General features: G+C 42.7%; 1 protein-coding gene and 1 non-coding gene across 3 annotated transcripts in view; one reads left to right on the top strand and one right to left on the bottom strand.

Annotated features, from left to right (window-relative positions):
• The window catches only part of LOC131444787 (G patch domain-containing protein 2-like), a 28,814-nt gene extending 13,333 nt beyond the window's left edge, over positions 1–15,481 (bottom strand). For both annotated transcript variants that reach the window (XM_058615438.1, XM_058615439.1), the window contains exons 1-3: positions 15,463–15,481; positions 5,800–5,940; positions 3,986–4,651 (exon numbers count right to left, since the gene is read on the bottom strand). In XM_058615438.1, the coding sequence (XP_058471421.1) occupies positions 3,986–4,647 (662 nt within the window). In that variant the 5' untranslated portion in view covers positions 4,648–4,651; positions 5,800–5,940; positions 15,463–15,481. The remainder of the gene's footprint in view (positions 1–3,985; positions 4,652–5,799; positions 5,941–15,462) is intronic.
• trnav-cac (transfer RNA valine (anticodon CAC)) lies at positions 5,205–5,277 on the top strand. Its single transcript has one exon. It is a non-coding gene; the product is annotated as a tRNA-Val (tRNA).
• Positions 15,482–18,284: the final 2,803 nt, after the last annotated feature.

Below are 18,284 nucleotides of genomic sequence, written 5' to 3' on the forward strand. Positions count from 1 at the left end.
GATTTAATTACTGAGCATTTTATAAAAATTCAAATATATGTAAATGTATTGTCTGTATTTAAGTATCAACATTTCTGTAAACTATAAAGAGTCGAGATTAAAAGCACTTGACCTTCTGACCTTCTATAATACTTGAGTCTTCAAGTATTTTTGTTTCTTTTACAATAAGACAGATATACAATAACTAAGGTTGAGCAATATGGCCATAAACTCTCTCATGATTAAGTCTCAAATGAGTCGATATCAATAATTAATTAAATGATAAAAGATCACGTTAGGCTCTGGGGTGAAAGTTGATGAAACTGGTTAATTGTGGACAGAAAATGTAATGTCTCAAAGTGTGTTTGCACAGGAAGGATATTCACATAACCTAAATCAAATTATATCACAGTATTGTTATCAAATTATTGTCCAGCCCTAGCAATGAGACTAAATCTACTGCTCGTAATACTTCCTATGAAAGAGAGAGAGTATTTTCGCTTCCTGTTTATCATCCCTGACCTTGCTTATGGAAGAAAGCTGCAGGGTCAGATATGTGCTGATACAGTGTTTAGCCATATTGCTGAGGCCCGTCAGTTATGGCAGCGTAAGAAAAATATCTGTCCAGCCTGCGTGTCTTCCTGGCCAGATGGTTGTGCATCATCTCCCCTCGCAATCCACGAGAAGCAGATGTGAGAGGGCACAGGCTTCTCCGGGGAATCTGGAAGATGTCTGGCCTAAGCTGAGAAACCCTGGATTGTCCCTGCACCCCCTGTCCCACCCCTTCAGCCTTCTCCCCAGACTGATTCCCCAGGCCTCTCCTCCGTCCTACCCCACCACCACCGGACACACTGGTTGGCATCTGGAGCACACTGACATCAGCTGAGGACACAGCCACAAGCTCTCCAATAAGCGACCGCTTCCATTTTGTTTTTGAAGCCGCATTGAAATTGAGAACCTGTGACAAATACAAGTACAAAAGTTGTTTATATAATATACTAAAGGAACTCCGATAGGAAGTGCAAAGTTTGAAAAGAATCACAGGTATAAACAATTAATTAGAGACACCCATTAAGTATTTATCTGTATTAACGGCGTAATGTGATGTCGCTTGGAGCAGCACAGGGCCGATGTGAAACCATTCCCATTAAGTACTGCCTAATTAATGTTGTGAATAATTAAGGACCCCATTTTTCTTGGTACCAAAAAGGAACGCATCCTCTTTCTTCAGCGTTGACCTTTGTCAAGAAAAGTTGACAAACATTTCAGGCAAACTTGGCCTTTGTCTGCAATGGAGATGTAAGTCAAACGGTACAATTGCAGAGTTGGATGAACAAACACACGCGGCAAACAGTCTGCTCAAATAGCACTTTCCCAGGTCAGACACTGTGGATTATGTGCCATAAAAACAACAAAGTCTTAACGAGAATTAACGTTATATTTCCGTGGCGCAAACAAAAGCAAGGGCAAAAACAAAAACTGCATTCCATTGTTTTCGAGCTAAAATTAACTCCCCGCATGACACAAGCCAGCGAGGTGAAGCAAAACACAGTATCCAGATGAGCACTAATCATTAGGATATAATCCTCAGCTCCTGAGAGAGGCAGAGCAGTTTGCACAGAGATTACAGGCGAGCTGCCACTTATTGAGCCTGGGCTCATTCTGCAGAGAAATAAAGAATTGGCAGAGGCAAATGGGGGGGAGTGCTGATAACAATGGATCTGTGGGCTCTTCAAACAAGCTGCCCCAACCCAAATCCATGCTCTCTTCCATGGGTGTCTGATTATAAGGTTATCCAACCCTCCCTGAGCTCTAGTAATTGGATTAGTCTCAGAGATTTATGAAAATTAACTTCAGCAAATGCGGCCCTGCCTTCCAAAAACTCCTTGTACAGTTTTCCAAATATAAATTACAGTGCGATAAAGCGGAGTGTGAGTGAAAAGTGCTCACGGGGGGGCTTTGTTTTTCCTTAGTGGCTGGGCTGAAGTCAACATCACCAATATGGGCACACAACTGAAGACTGAGCTTGGACAGCATCTACCCACAGGTGAGGCCTGCTTGCTGGGCCAGCATGGGTGCCAGGTTGCCTCACTGCCAGCAGGCTGGACCAGGTCTAATCAAGTATGTGGAGCCCAACTGGAGCTGCCAACATCTGCTCTGTGTGCACTTGGGTGGCTGAAGGCAACGCTCTGCTCAGTATGCACATAAGAGGAGTGACCTTGAGGAGAGGCATGTTTTAAGAGACCAGACACTTCATATGAAAAAAGGTTAATGGAATGAATAAAGACCAAAAAACCCTGAGTGTTTCAAAAGCCGTTGCAACAATGGCTTGTGTGTCTGACATTAAATGGGCCGTACACTGTCTGAGTATAAATATTGCTGTTGTATTACTGTCAGCCCCTCATCACTGCTGCCATTTAATCATATCCTTTGCCTCTGCCGGGGCTTAACCATTAGATTGTTGAACCCGCCGTATGGTGTGGCAGTCTACTGAGCAGCAATCAAGAGCGTTGGCGTTGTGTAAGTGAGAAATGATTGACAGCGTGCCATGGTGTTCCCATTTATTTCTTCTCCGGAGCTGTTTTCTGTCAGAACGGCTATTGATTTTTCCATAAAGTAAGAAAACAAGTACCGTTTAGGGGCTAGGGAGGTCAGCACAAATGAAACCAGAAGATGTAAGGCCTTGTGTCTGTCCCATTACTGGTTACCTCAAATGTCTTATTCTCACATAGTTTTTTTTATACGATCAGCTGATAACCAGATCACCAAAGAAATATGCTGTACTATGCCTTCGGGTGTGGGAAATGCACTGTTCCAGTAGCAAGTGCATACTGTACCCGGTTGTTTAAATGCATATAAACCAATCTTTATTATTAAAAACACCACATTGTGAATTATATTGAATGACTGTATTGTTTTTTCCCATTTTTTCTTCACATTTTCTCCAATTTGTTTCATAATCTCTGAGTGAGTAATTAAAGGTGCTAAAGTAACGGCAGCTAATTATGTGATTATTGTGTTATTATTCTGGTACTATTTAGTCCAGTGTGATTCCACATTATGAGCCACGTTTAATTCTGCTAAATAAAATGCACACAAGAGGGTGGACTATGGGACACTGGGACAAGACAGGGTTTAATTACCCAGCCCAAAACAGAAATTCATTTCAAAGCAAATCAATACCACAAGTCCCTTATTTATTTGTGACAATATTTCTCAAAAAGAAATAATGAGCTGGCAGACGCCTGGAGGCATAACTATCAAAGATCTCTCCCTGGTGATCATCTCAGCTATAGGAGATGGGGATGAAGAACTCTATCATTCATTTTTAATGTCAACTCAATACTTTAAAGTGGAGTGGCATGATTGTGATACATTTTTTTGGTTTAGTTGAGGACATGCTGAATATTGACAACTGGCTCGATGGAGACAGGCCGTATAGATCATCTTAAATGTCGCCTTGTTAATTGCTTCTGTCTGATAGTAGTTATGCCCATGACTTTTATGTTATGGGTTTAACTGCCTTAGTAACTTTCCATTTAAAGGGTAAAAAGGGCTTTCATAGTTTTGAGCTCCTTTTTCGAAATGGTTGTAATCTTGACTCCTTGGATAATAATGAGATTAACATTTGGCTTGTTGGAATTAGTTGAATTTTCACATCTTTGTTCTTTCTTGGAACGTAAATGTCACTATTTGCAGGCCTGTCTCTGTAAAAATCATTATAATGAACTTAATTGATAGATTAATTCAACAGTTGTGCATTAAAATCTTTAAAAATGTAATGGCGTCATCCTTTTAACCCTCAATGCTACAATTTCAGGGGCAAACCCGTCATGAAAGGTCAGAGTGAGGAAGGAAATATTTGGTTCTACTAGTTAACCAAAGTGTTAACCGTGCTGTCCCAATTAAAAAGCACAAACACACAGAGGAACCAAATGAGAAATGACATTCATGTGTGTTAAAAGTCTATTGGAAAGACCAAACAAGGAAGAAAATACAACATTACCCCTCAGACATGTTTTCATCTGCACCATCTCCATGCTCATTGGTCATCTTTCTCTTCCAGCATTTCTTCCCCATCAGTCTGGCTCCTTCAGTATGTCTCTCTGCTCCCATCCAACCACCAGACCTTTTCTTCGATTCTGACAATTGCTGCATCCTCGACGGCCTGAACCTCCGTTTCCCATCCACACCAGAAATACTTAACTTCTGCTGCAGGCTGACCGCGACACCTGAGGTCATACGTTTGACCTTCCTTCGCCTCCTGAGGGGCCGTCCTGGATTATTCTCGGCGAAAGAGTCAGACTCTGGCCAGGAGGGCTGCCTCATCCTGGCTGGACCTCTCATGATGGAGTGCCAACGGTTGTTTGAAGTCAAGTCATCAGAGTCACTGCAGTTGGCCAAAGAGGCAGCGATGGTTGAGGAAGAGTCCTGCCTGTACTGTTTGGCTTCGTCCAAGCTGGACTCTGAGGCCTCAATCCAGCAACGTCTGTGCTCTGTCGGATAAAGAGAAGACTCGCGGTAGCGCTTGCGGACTCTGCGGCGGCGGATCTGCCTGCGCTGCTGCAGTGGACTCAAGACCATTTCCTCCCACAGCTCCCCCAGCTTACTCTGCTCCGAGGTCTGCTCCAGTGCAGACACCAAGTCCTGCACCAGCTCATCCATCATGGTGCTGAGGACAAGACACAACAGGGGAAACTTCAGTGGTGTGGTGACAGAGTTAAGCTGATGACCATTGCCCAAACACATGTAGTGCTGCGAGACGTCTTGAAGATGAAAGAGACTTACTAAAATCTATGACTGATAGAGGGGCAGTTATAGGGGTTAACTGCAAAATAATCTTTAAAATGTATTCACCATTGCCTTTTACATAACTGTGTTGGTTGGTGTGATTGGTGCTGGCTCATTTTTATTTATAAATGTATTATAGGTCTGCTGCCATCATACCTGGGTTTTTTTTAGTCTAAAAGTAAGTCCATGTTGTCACAGGATTTGTTTTTATTGTCAGTTCCATTAGTCAGAACTGAACATGGAAAGATCACTTTTAAGTTTGCCGCTCCCTGTGACTGGAATGGTCTGCAAAGTGACCAAAAGATAAGATATTATGCATGAAATAAATAACAGGCAGCATCATTATTATGGTGCTATTTTAATGTTGTTGTTTGTTAATGTCTGTAACTTGACAATTTCTGTTGGGTTTTTTGACCGGGCTATTAAAGACATCAGTTTCCGTAGTGTAGTGGTTATCACGTTCGCCTCACACGCGAAAGGTCCCCGGTTCGAAACCGGGCGGAAACATATATTTGTTCTTTAATGTTTATCATAACGCTCATTACCTTCTAATAATTACTGTTTATTACCATTACTATTTAATGTCTACCCCCATTGTGTGTGTGTATATATATATATTCATGTTTCTTCTTAAGAGGGAAAATGCTAAAGCAGAGCTACATTCGCTTTCCCCCATCTGAGTAACGCGGGCTGTTTGAGCGTTAGCACGTCGTTAGCAGCTACATCCCACACACACACACACCATCATCATAACGAGCTAATGTAGCAGCTATAACGCTTAATAACAACAGAGCAGCGAGACAATAGCAGAGGCTGCTGAGTGTCAGTGCGGACTGTTACATAACAACTCGCATGTTGTGAGCTCAGCACAAGGACAAACTACAGCCACACTTCTCTCCGCTGTGAGCAATTAGCGACATACAGTACACCTGTAAACACGGCGTTATAGATCTACGTGTATTATAAATACACACTGTGCACAGCTGTCGTTGTATAACGGCCAATAAGCCAGTGTGTCTGAGCACTCACCAGTCGAAGCCTGTCTTGTTTTGTTTTCAGCAGCACAGCTGGGACACCGTTCTCACTTCCGTCCTGCTGTGAGCCAATCAGGTGTCTCCGTGCTGCCGTCAGCCAATCACGTACCTCCGCGCTGCTGTCAGCCAAACAGTTCTGGCAACAGAGGGAAGTGACTGAGGGGGCTTTTAAAAATTGTATGGGTACATTTATTTTTCTGAATTGACATCGATTGACCAAAATCAGCAGGGGAAACAATTGTTTACAGCTCTATTTATTCTTATCTCCTCAGCTCAGTTGTTTTCTATAGATATACATACATACATAAAGCTTCAGCAGTTAAAGGTCAAAGTTCCTTTATGACCTGGTGGCTCTGGGCCTTACAGTACCAGAACAGCAGCACAGCATCAGTGCAGAAAGAGACCCAAACTCACCCTGCCGTACTGCAGATAACATAGTTTATATCCTATATGTTGTTTATCTAATATTACAGTATTGACAGCATTTCCTGGTGTTGTACAGCACCATCAAAAATGTTATGACTCCAGGTTTTGGAAATCAACAACGAATGCTTCAGCACAATAACAATAACTAGTAGAGTTAAGGCTAGGACAAATACTTTAGACACGTGAGGCAAGAATAAATATGAAATCATAGTGATATTACTTCTACTGTGGAGTGAACTCATTCCAATCTGTACAGAGCTCAATAAAAAGACATTTTCCTACTTTGCCTCTCAATCATGGAACACATTACAGCAGATCTAAAGCTGTCCAGCTTGATCCCACTTGGGGATATTAACCTTATTTTAGGTTCACTTGAGAAAGTATCTTTGGAAACTTATTCCCCTTTTTTTTAATACTTTCTGCCACTTGGCACTTAGAGCTGAATGAATGTCTGTCTGGGCTGGAAGAGGAAGTAGAATAATATGCAGATCAATTAATGTCATTCCTACATATTATTTTAAACAAACGGCTTTAAATACGTACAGTCTCAGGGCATCACAAAGCTTTGTTGTTTTAATGTCTGGCAAATTCTGTGCCTGTTGGGTTTTTGGATTGGATTTGTGACAAAAAAAAGGTTATTTTAAAACTGCACACATGTTTCCCAGGTATTTTCTGGCTGTGCTCCAATAAATAAATAATTATGTTGTATGGTCATTATAGCATATGAAAGTTTCATTCAAGATCAACAAGGATACGGTTTGCACATTGATTCTTGACTCCACATGTGAGAAGAAATTAGTCTGTACACACTGTTGCCTTTAAGACTTAAAGGTTATTGTTCCATATCTACATGTATGGTAACGTTGTGTTAATTTCTTCCAGACAAAATCCAACAGCATGTTAAATTTGTAATTACTGTAGCTGTAGATTGTACGATGACAATAATCCCATCGCCATCCGCACCTTTTTAAAACAATAGTGAGCTAATAAGTGTTTTACGATGTGTCGTGACAACTCTCATCCAGTGTGTTTCTGAATGGGGGGTGGGGGGGGAGTCATTTACCACTTCTTTCATCTCTCAGATGAAGGCAACCCAAATAATGAAAAAGAAAAGTCTGTGAAAATGAGCACAAAAGCCATTCAATCTCTCTCATCTTCCTCTTAATAACTGCAAATTTCCCCCTGGGCCCATGGGAGAGGGCCTCTCTGTGCTGCTGCCACCTTATCTGTTGCCTCCATATTTCAGCATGCTGAGTGTCTCCCTCTGTACCCAGCCCCCGGCCTCCTTTCGCTGGAGCCTGTGGGGAAGCTGGGGCTCCTGGGCCTGCCATTGTTCTGGCCTGGGAGGAAAGTCCAGAGAGAGCCCCGGAAGCCAAAGAGTGGGAATATTAAAAAAAAAACTTCAGCCACTGCTTCATTAAGAAGCAGCCTTTCAAAAGCAAACATATCAGAAACAGCCCCCTTTCAGGGGCAGTAATTAGCAATTTGGAAACCTTGCCCCCTCAGGATATACAGTTTCAATTTAGTCAGCAGCTTTAGATTCTTAGGCACTTAATATTCATTGTTTCTGCCATCTTCCCAATTTCTCGACGTACATTGTCTGGTCTTTTACTGGCGATAAAGTGTTTTATCTTTCATGTAATTCTTCTTTTCAATGAGCCCTCTCTGCAAGAGGAGTTAATTTTTATAAATACATTTCTGAGGGATTTGCAGAGAATGTGAGGGGATATGATAGCAAAGTGCTCTCCAGGAAGCGTCGGACTCTCTATATCATACAGGGCTTCGTCGGTGTGGTGTAAATAATGTATGGGAAAAGTTCCTGCAACTTTTACTAATAAGTTTTTTGCAGCCCCTACGTCTACTAATATGAGAGATATGGTGTCAGTTTTCCTTTTTTATTTACTTGATTTTACAAGTACTGACTTATGCTGTTATTTGTGTGTCTTTGGAGTAGCATAGTGAACCTTTTCCATGGATTTAATAGCAATTTTTTGTCAACTGTTTATTAAGCCAAGCCACATATCATACCTCGGGGACAGACTGTGACTTATCTTTGCCACCACGGAGCCTTTGTTTGAAAACGCTACCACTTCCTTTCATTTCCAATCAGCATTGTGTAATGGGAGTAATTGATTTTTGCCTCTTCTTCACAAATGAAAAACACTTGTGATTAAACATTTTTGTTTCCAAATCTAAATTCCAAAGATCTCCATCGACGCTTGAGCAGAAAATATGCAACTCATTAAAGCTAAAAAAAAAAAAAGAAAAAAGAAAAGAAGTTGATGTGAAAAGAGGAGGCAGGGAAAGAAATAATGAATGGAGTCCAAGTGAGCTATCTTTCCCGGGCAGAGCGCCACTAGGGATGCAAACTCGCAGCCACAAGAAATGAGCTACCTATCTGTGAAAAGAGTGACTGCTCCATCCTATTTGATTTGGCTTTCCTATCATCTCTTAAGAAGATGTCAGCCTTGCTTCTTCTATTGCTCTGAGCCTTTATCAACCCGGAGACGATTTCCATGTAAAAAAAAAAAAGGAAAAAAATGAGGGGTGAGACACATTTCAGTGCCTTTCAGGGAGTAACACTAAAGAATAAGTGTTATGCGATAAAAAGGGGGTTGTTAAATAGATCTGTCTATTTGTATGGTAATAATGATCGCTTAAAGACTCCGTGCTCCGTGACTTGTAGAACAAGGAAACAAATCTGTATTCACGTATTGTGTTAACGCGACTCTCAAAACGACCTTGTGAAACTTTCACACAGTAAAAAATGAGTTGAATTGTCAAGTTTTTTTTAGCCGTGTTTATCTCATTCTTTTCCCCCTGTTCTTTCAATGGAGGAAAGCAACCAATACTGAACAAACCCTGTCCATTTCATACAAATGTGTACACCATGTGTTTGTAATAAACACGGCCAACAGATTCAAAAGTCAGTTAAAAATGGTAAACAGTGTCTGTGCAACATCTTTTTACACAATGTTGTTACTGTCACGGGGTCACCTGCTTAGAGACTGAACCTGTGTTCATCTGCTTTACTAACTCTCCTGTCATTGCAGATCTTGCCACCCCCCCCCGCCTGCCCTGCAATTACCTCATCCCTCTCACCTGAGCTTACCCGCCCACTTCCACACCTGGCCCTCATTATCCTCATCAGCCTCCCATTCAGTCTCCCTTTCAAATACAACCCATTCTCGTTCACCCTCTGCCAGATCGCCATGCCACATGTCCTGCTCTCTGTTTTCTGGGCCCCTCTTGTTTGCCTCCTAGGTTATTTTGATACATAAATGTTGTTTTGGAAACTCTGAATTTGTGCTTTTGGGTTCAGTGCTTCCTGAGACGTTAACATGTGACTTTGCTTGTTTGCAACATACGTTTGAATCCATGAAAATATACACCATCGTCTTTTACAACTATTCAGATCACACTTATGTGATAGAATTTAAAGCTAAGGACTGATTAGATCTGGTGTTTGCAAATTTTAAACTTTACAAACTAAAAGGGGGAAAAAAAGTTCCCTAATCCAATCATCAAAATGTACTGGAAACAGACTTAAACTTGTGGAAACTTGCTTTTTATATTCACCTCTTAGGACTGTTGCTCTCTATGAGTGCACAGTAGAGGAGGAGGAGGAGCGGGAGGGGGAGCAGAATGAGGGAAAACTCTTTGCTCTCCAAGTTAAACATGAAAAGCACTAGAGGTAGATTGATTAGCCTGCTAAGTTGAGCTGATTAATCAGGAACTGTTGGTTGGAAACGAGCGACGTTCATGGCTGATTATCTTCCCCATGAAGACAAAGTCTGAAGGTGCAATCCTCCGTTCAAACTTAAGACACTCCAAGTCTGCATTCTGGTTGACGTGTTTGCATCTTATAGTACTGACTTGCTCGTATTTAGACTTAATGAAATTCTGATTATAATCTTTTAGGTGTTCAAGATCAAAATGATCTTTAGTTGCAGGCCTAATGTTCTACAAACAAACTTTCCAGAACAAGTTCTCCTTTGTACATACCCTATGGGAGAAACTGAAGAACCAAAACCAACTTTATTCACCACAGGTTCTGCTCCAGGATCGGTGTGAAAGAAAGACTTTATGCAAAGTGTCTGTGACCTTTTTACATTTAAGTGAACTTGCTGACACTTCCAAATTGGAAAGTGAACACCTATCATCCCGAGGACAGCTGCAATCACCCATTTCATCTTCTGCGGCTCATTCTCAATGGAGCTAGACCACAGTGTGACATGACACGGGACTTAAAGTCACCATACGGAGACTCTGAAGGTTAACGTCAAACAAACTATAATGAGTGTTTGAATGTCATAGGTCTGTTTGTATATCTCTTTATTTTTTACTTCCTTGTCTCTGGGGTCAGCTTTTTGTAAAGTTCACGTCTCAGCTCGTTCTATTCTCCTGTCCTCCAGGCCACAGACCTGGTTTTCCCCAGCTTGGTCACCTGTTTCCATTTCCTTGCTGGGATAACTATAAAAATCTGTCAGGAGACAAGGTGGTGTTTTTTTTTTGCTCAGCTCAGCCCAGCTGGCAGATTGAAAGCCTCCTGTAATGTACAAGTCTGTTTTTATTATTCTTGCTGGAGGAACACTATTTCATCAAGTGCATGATTCCACAGAAGAGAGGAGATAGCCCCAGCCCGGCTATATTTCTTCCAATCAAACATTCCAAGGGGAAAAAATGAGTGGGTGCCATCAAATCCCAGAATAATGCTGCCAGATTTTATGTAAAAAGAAGGACTGATGGACAAATACAGGAAGGCAAGACAAGTTTAATGACGTGTGTTCAGGAGCTGAGATTGGAAAACTGACAGAGAAAAGCAGCCTCTTTGCCGGAATATAAATTGTTGTGCGCTGTAAAAAGGCTTTTATCTGGAGTGAATATGGGACGTAATACACAGGTCAGGGTTAAGTCATTTTCTCCGGCAAGTTAAGCGAATAATGAAGGCAAACCCGCGCGGAGAGGAGCACTGCTACTGCCAGTTTGTCTTCATTTATTATGCCAAATCTCATGATTTTGGCGTTGGCGCGGTGAGGGCTCTGGCGCGCACCGGTGGACGACATATCGCTTAATTTACACAAGGTAATGAAAGCAGGGAACGGGAGGACAAAACAATTTACCTGCTGACATGGGAAGAAGTGATTTGCGAACATAGGGGGGTGAGCGAAGGAGCAGGCAGAGGGCCAGGGCCAAGGGGTGGAAGAGGAGCAGAGAGAAAGGGTGTGCAGAATGACAATGGAGGTGGAGGGGGGGTAACAAGATGAAAGTGACAGGCAGGGAGGCAACTTTAAAGCTTCAGCGTCTGCTTCTTAGTTGATGATGATGGCTTCAATGAGGCAACAGAAAAAAAATCTTTCTCCTTCCCTAAGACACACAATCACAAACATCACACACACACAAAGAAATGTGCAATCAGGGGGCGAAATTGACCTCAAATCTGGAGGGTCTGTTCTGACAAGGCCCTTGTTTTACCCGCACCCCCTCCAGCTGTAATCACTTATCAGGGAGCCACTTGTGTGGTGGGGATGGGCAGCGTCAACATCACTCTATGGTCGCAACAGGTATTTTCTCTCAAAGACCAAATCTCTCCCTGATTGTTGCCTCACAGTGAACTGGCTGACCAGTTCAGTGAGCATGTGGCACAGAAGTTACCCACATAAGCCTTACATCACAAATAACCTAGATCTAAATTTTGTCCGAAAACAGCCAATCACTCAACAGTATTGATGGATGCGTTCTAAAAAGTACTTGAAAGGCCATTCAGCTGATGGCTTTTCTCACAATCAGAAGAGAGTCTGGACGAGACTCCTGAAAATATGGCTGGAGCAGCACTGTAATTTTCCAATCACTAGCCCTTCAGGCCAGGCCACTCCTTAGGGCAGTAAGATCAGATGAGCGCCGGCATTTTCTTTTGTAAAAGGCCAGACTCTATTTGTCTGCTCACAAATAAAAACAATCTAGGAACAGGGGAGAGATCGGCTTTTTGGTCTCTCTGGAGAGAGGCCAAAGACGGTGCAGCAGCAGCAGGTGGAGGAGGAGGAGGAGGAGGTCGGGCGAGAAAGAGGGGAGGTGGAGGTGATCGGGGACAAGGCAGTGACACAGATAACCAGTGGATGGTTGGTTCTGGTGATGATGAACAGGGATGCGGCTCAGCACCAGGTGCCTGTTGTGAAGACTCACTGCAGGGTGAGACAGAGAGAGGAAGTGTCACTCTCCGCAGGCCTGCTGGGCCAACCTGGACTCTGCTGAGTCCTGCTGCTTGAGTCTTCACAACAAATCAAACACCATAACACCCATCCCTCCCCAAAACAGGGCCACACACATCGCCAGGCCCTCCATCAATGTTTGGAAGAATGTGTTAGCAAACACAAGCACACTTTTTTGGCATGAACGTCCTGCTTTCTGTCGACTTTCTTGTCTGTGGACTGATATTTAGTAACTGTTCACACCTGGCATTAAAATGTGATGGGATCACAGATGAATCAAATGCACACTCATGTCACGACTGTTTGCAAGCAGAAAATGATGTTTTAACGAGACAGACTATACAGATGTGTCCGCTGTCGATGTGTTAGTGCATCTGTGTGCGTTCAAGTGACAGATTGAGAGGGAGAGACAGAGAGAGAAAAGAAGCTTTATTCACTCTGCTGCAACATGAAATAAATTGTAACCATCTTATTGTTGGATTGGCACCAGCGACACTCATGTGGAGGATAAAGTGGTAGAAGATGAATGGATGGATGTTAATATTGTGGCGGTTGCTATATATAAATTAATATAACAGAGCTGATTAGTGTAATAAAAAAAAACAGCGCGGCTCAGAGGACGTCAGCTGTTAGAGGTTATCACTAATCCATCCTGAGGACCGATTTTTGTTCACGCAGCTCAAATTGAGCGTCCTCAAACCACCTCCAAATGTGGTTGCTGTGATCAGAAATGAGGACACATTCAGGCTGTCATCTGCCTGTGATTGTACCACTCGGTGTGGATGTTACCATGAGGACTGAACAGGGTCTGTGGGATAACCAGGAGGCTGATGTGAGCTCAGCTCTCTTCTTGAGCTGTGGGTGTATGGGGGGCTCCCTATAGCCTCCACCCTCCACCCTCCTCTGACCACAGTTCTTTCCACAGGCTTGTTTCCCCCTCACAATGAGAGGTGACAGTGAACAGTGGAACTCGTCAGTGTGAATAACACACAGTCACGCTTGGGGAGACCCTCTGGTGGAGCGAGGCGCACACACACACACACACACACTCACACACACTCACACACGATGTGCACACTGAGGCTCAAGGGCCCGGTGTTAGGCACGCTGTCAACCTCAGTGAACTGCCTTCCTTTACAGCTTAACCAGGGACAAATTGAACAATTTGATGGGTTAAATTTGACATGTTTTTCCATCTGACCCGCGTTTGTCGTACAGAACAATCACTTTCCGTCGTCTGACGGGGTGAAAAGAGTGGAGCAGCAGATATATATGAGTTTTTAATGAATGCAATCAGCATACGGTGCTACTTTTGGATTGCAGCAAAGGTCAGAGTGACATTTTTCACATTTACAAACTCAGCTGAGCTCACATTACTGTGCCATCAGGCCTGTGTTATGCACATGTCCAACACCGAGCCTGCTGCGTCCTTCAACGGCACCTTATAAGAGCAGTCCAGAAGACAACCAGTGGTCAGGCTTAATTTACCCACTTTCTCTGTCCACTGCCCCATCAGCATATAGTATCACATAACTGCTAATGGGCTAATGGAGGAAAGGAGGGGGGGGTGTGGGGGTTGTACGATGGCGATAGTTAGGGAAATGGAGCTCAGGTTCATCCAAACATTTAATAACTTATTCAATCCGGAGAGTTCACCTCTTGCCGGGCTAATTATATCATTTAACTGGCTTGGACGAGGGCCTGCGTGGACCCACTGTCTTACAGTGTCATCACATAATTATGACTTATGCCAGTGTGGCCTAGCGAGCTGGATGAAGTCAGCCTGCCATAAATTTTAATGATCACTTAGACAATACGAACGTTTCCAGGGCTTCCATGGAATTAGCGGGGAAACATGGACACTGTCGCATGGAAAAGCTGAAGTGTGGAAACAAGTGAGAGGACATGAGGGGCCAGTGTTAGAAGAAGCAATGGAAGACGGTGTGTGTGTGTGTGCACAATTCAAATTGTGGTAGGGTTAAGTTTAGGGGTAGGTATTAAGAAGTTATGGTTAAGGTTAGGGGTAATGCTTTGTTTAGACTGTCCAAATTAATGGATGTCAGTGCAGTGTCCTGAGAAGAATAGCTGTGCAAACCTGTGTGTGTGTGTGTGAGAGAGCGAGACATATTTGAGAAAGGTGAGTTTAGACTCAGACACAGTCACTTGATTGTGTGGGATCAGGTTCTGTGGCCACTGCTCTGCTGGGAGGCCAACATCAGGTCTGTCTGAAGGCTAAACACCAGAGTGTAGTCTGTTTCAATGGAAAAACAGCAACTGACACTCCACGCTTGCGGGCCAATGGCTGACCTCATTCTACGAATAAAATGTCGACGGAGGGGAGGAAAGCCTGGCGTGTCGAATATGGAAAGTTGATGCCTTATTCCTCAGTGCTGCAGCAGTTTCTAATAACTTTTCAAAGTTGGGGGGAAAAAAAGAGTAAAGGCCATAATGATGGGAAAATAGATGGGGCATAATGACAACTATTGAGTGTCTTTCTTTTAATAGCTGTAAAATGGCTAATTAGCCCTTTATGATTAATCATGGTGGGATCGTGCATTGGAAGGTTTGATTCTCCTGGGGTTTAATAGTTTTTCTGCTAAAATAATTTCACATCTCTGGTTTAATTAGGAAGTATGTATTGTGACCTATGTAACCTTAAAGTTTTGATATGTGATAATACATTTAATTTCCCTTTGTCTCTTTTCAAGTTTTGTCCAAATGTAGCTTACAATCACAAATATCATTGTAAACCTACACCACAGGATAAGTAATATTGATTTCAAGATGCAGGTGGCCGACCCAGATATTCTGCTCTTATCAAAAAAGGGAGAAGAGCGAGCGCAGTCCAAAGAGAAGCTGATCTGCCTTGCACTTAATATTAATGTCTGTTTTGTGGCTATCACATTACAGGAGGACCCAGCTCCTGCGGTGGAGCGATTGAATGACAGAGATTACCTGTTCGGAAAGCCCCACGAGACAGCTGATTGTTAATGCATGACACAAAAATGTTTTGGTTTACTCACAGATATGGCTTGAGTTTCTTGTTTTTTCTTCGGAAACCCGATTCACCGGGCTGAAGTGAATTGCGGGGAGAGTTGTGGGTCACGAGGTCTCCATTGAGAGTCGACCGTGGCGTCTGGCTCCTGAGGTACCTGTACCTTCTAGACTTGGGGGGGGGGGTCATCCACACCACGCTCATCCCACTCAGCCTGTGTTGTCCTAGAGGGGATATAACAGGAAAACATAATCTCACACCACAATTTCATTCCTTCAGCAGCAGCAGATTAGATTGAAACTTCGTAGCACACTTTCCCGGGGCTGTCAAATGAGCTGTCAGTCATGCGTCAGAGCCGGGCCCCGCTCATCTGCTCTAATACATCACACAGCTGTTTATATGGATCAGTATGAGCAGCACTCTCTACACAAACACCAGCAGCTCGTCTGCTGGGACACAGGGTGATTGATACCATTTCCCCAGCTCTTCACACTCATGCCCATTTGTATAGTTGGTTGGAGAAGGGGCCCCGGTCTCCACTGACACCTACAGTGCCCGTCATTGCCTCATGGAGAACATGACATCAGCCTTGGAAACACAGGTACACACACGGAGAATGGGCAGCTTTCCATTCATAATGTACAGTGTGACAGCCACAGACAGATGGCGGCCTGGTATTCGTATTTCCTGAACAATAAAGGCAATGGATTACTTCAGCTATTAAATCAACTGTTTAACCTCCGTATTATCAGAGCTGATAGACGGTTATTGCACATTTAATATTTTTTGTACAGCTCAGAAATACACAGCTGCTGATTCTGCTTGTGACTGCTGTGGTTGCTGATGGGCCTGGGCTTGTTTTGTGTACAGTTCTATTGGCATATTGGCTAAGCTAATAGCCACTTGGCACATAGACAGCTATCCATCCTAATCTCAGCTTCACTAATCCAATTGAGGCAACCTGCTTGGCATGAGCGAGACTCATCTGTCTTTACTGTTCATTAACGGGGCTCCACCTGCAGCTCGGAACCGTTCGGACTGAAAGCAAACCCGATATATTATTACTGCTCTCCTATGCAGGTATGTGATTCAATTCAATATCGCAACGACCGCACTACAGTTTCTGTTTTTCAAGCCCGTCTTGAGTAAAGAGCTGTCACCGGTTTTTCTTTTTTCTTTCCATGGCAGGATTTTTATGTTGTGCAGTGGAATGATAATAATGTTTCTAATCTTGTTACATAGCACACTGAATTGTCTTCCATGTTAATGATGGACCAGCCCCCTCCCTGCACCACAGAGATGCTTACTTTCAATTTGTGTACTGTCATCTCCCCGCCATGTAGCTGAAATTGATGCTCCCTCTTCCTTTTAATTAAATCAAAAAACAGTCGGGGGTCCAGGCAGGTGGGGGACCTGCTCCCATATACAGCTGTCACAAAGACCTGGCTGACTCCAGGAAGAATCAGGGCTGCTGCTCTTCTCCCGCCTGCGTTTTACTGTGTGTTTGTATGTGGACCCAAAGAGCTGCAAACAACAAGCACAAAAAAGGATGTCACACGTGTGATTTTCAAATCAGAACTAACTTTATCATAATATTGATTTGAGTCAAAAAAAACAACAACATTTTTCCTGGTAAATAAATAAACAAATAACAATCCGAGGAATCCGTCTCAGGTGAGTTTGCCCTTGGGCATGGCTGGAGCCAAAGTCTATGAAACAAGAGCGTAAAATTCCCACACATTAGAAGGCAGATAATTGGATTTCCTGTGTCCTGTATGGTGGGCAGTGTGGTTCCTGCAGCTGTGACATTATCAAGGTAACATAACCTGAAGGCTGCGGTGCAGCAGCACAGGCCCCGCAAGGCCTGTCCTCCAGTTCCACATCACTGCCTGCTTGGCTATTCATCCTGTGGACCCTGCAAATGAAATTATGGGAGGAAGAGCAAAGGACATTCTTTGGGAATTAATCCCATTTGTGCCTAAACCCACTTCAGATTTTTATAGTGAGGCCCTCTTTAGATGTAAGCCGCATTTACAATTAGACAAGGCCTTAGGAAGATTGAAAGAAATACTGTGCATGTTGGTTTGTTTGTGTGGCGTGAATCTGCAAACACTGACGCTGAAATACGACGAGAGATAGAAGTTATTCATAAAAATCAGATGTAACTGAGACGCATCTGCTCCAAATGCCACACGCTTAGGTGTGCTCCATTCGTTTTATTATTACCACATTGACAACATAATAATGTTGATTAGAATCGATTATTTTTAGATAAATGAAAACTGAGAATACGTTCAATAATGCCACTGAGAATCTGAAATAAGGATTTAACTGGGATGTATGAATAAAGCAGCATGATTCACTTATAGGGCTTCTTTTAAATTCATCATCTTCACATATCTAGAATCAAAGGAGATTTTTTTTTATTACCAATTAAAAGATATTGGACACATTACAGACGCGTGCAGTGGTCTCTGCAGTCGAATGTGACGTAAAATTGAGCTAAGCACATACGCGGTCAATCACAAAAAACATTTTATATATATATATATATATATATATATACATACATGTGTGTGTGTATGTATATGTATGTATATATATATATATGTATGTATGTATGTATGTATGTATGTATATATATATATATATATATATATATCCTTGTAAGTAAATACTTGATGAATGTTTCAAAAGGTTACTGTTCTTTTTCTTTTAGAAAAAACGTCCTAAAAAACCACAACATAACCCTGATATTGCTGTTAAATCACTAAATCTGTAAAAATATTGTGACATTTGTTAGAGACAGACTCTTACACCGAATGTGTTGTGTATGATGATGTGTTTGTT

The sequence above is a fragment of the Solea solea genome, chromosome 18, assembly GCF_958295425.1.
Source record: "Solea solea chromosome 18, fSolSol10.1, whole genome shotgun sequence".
Classification (NCBI taxonomy): Eukaryota; Metazoa; Chordata; class Actinopteri; order Pleuronectiformes; family Soleidae; genus Solea; species Solea solea.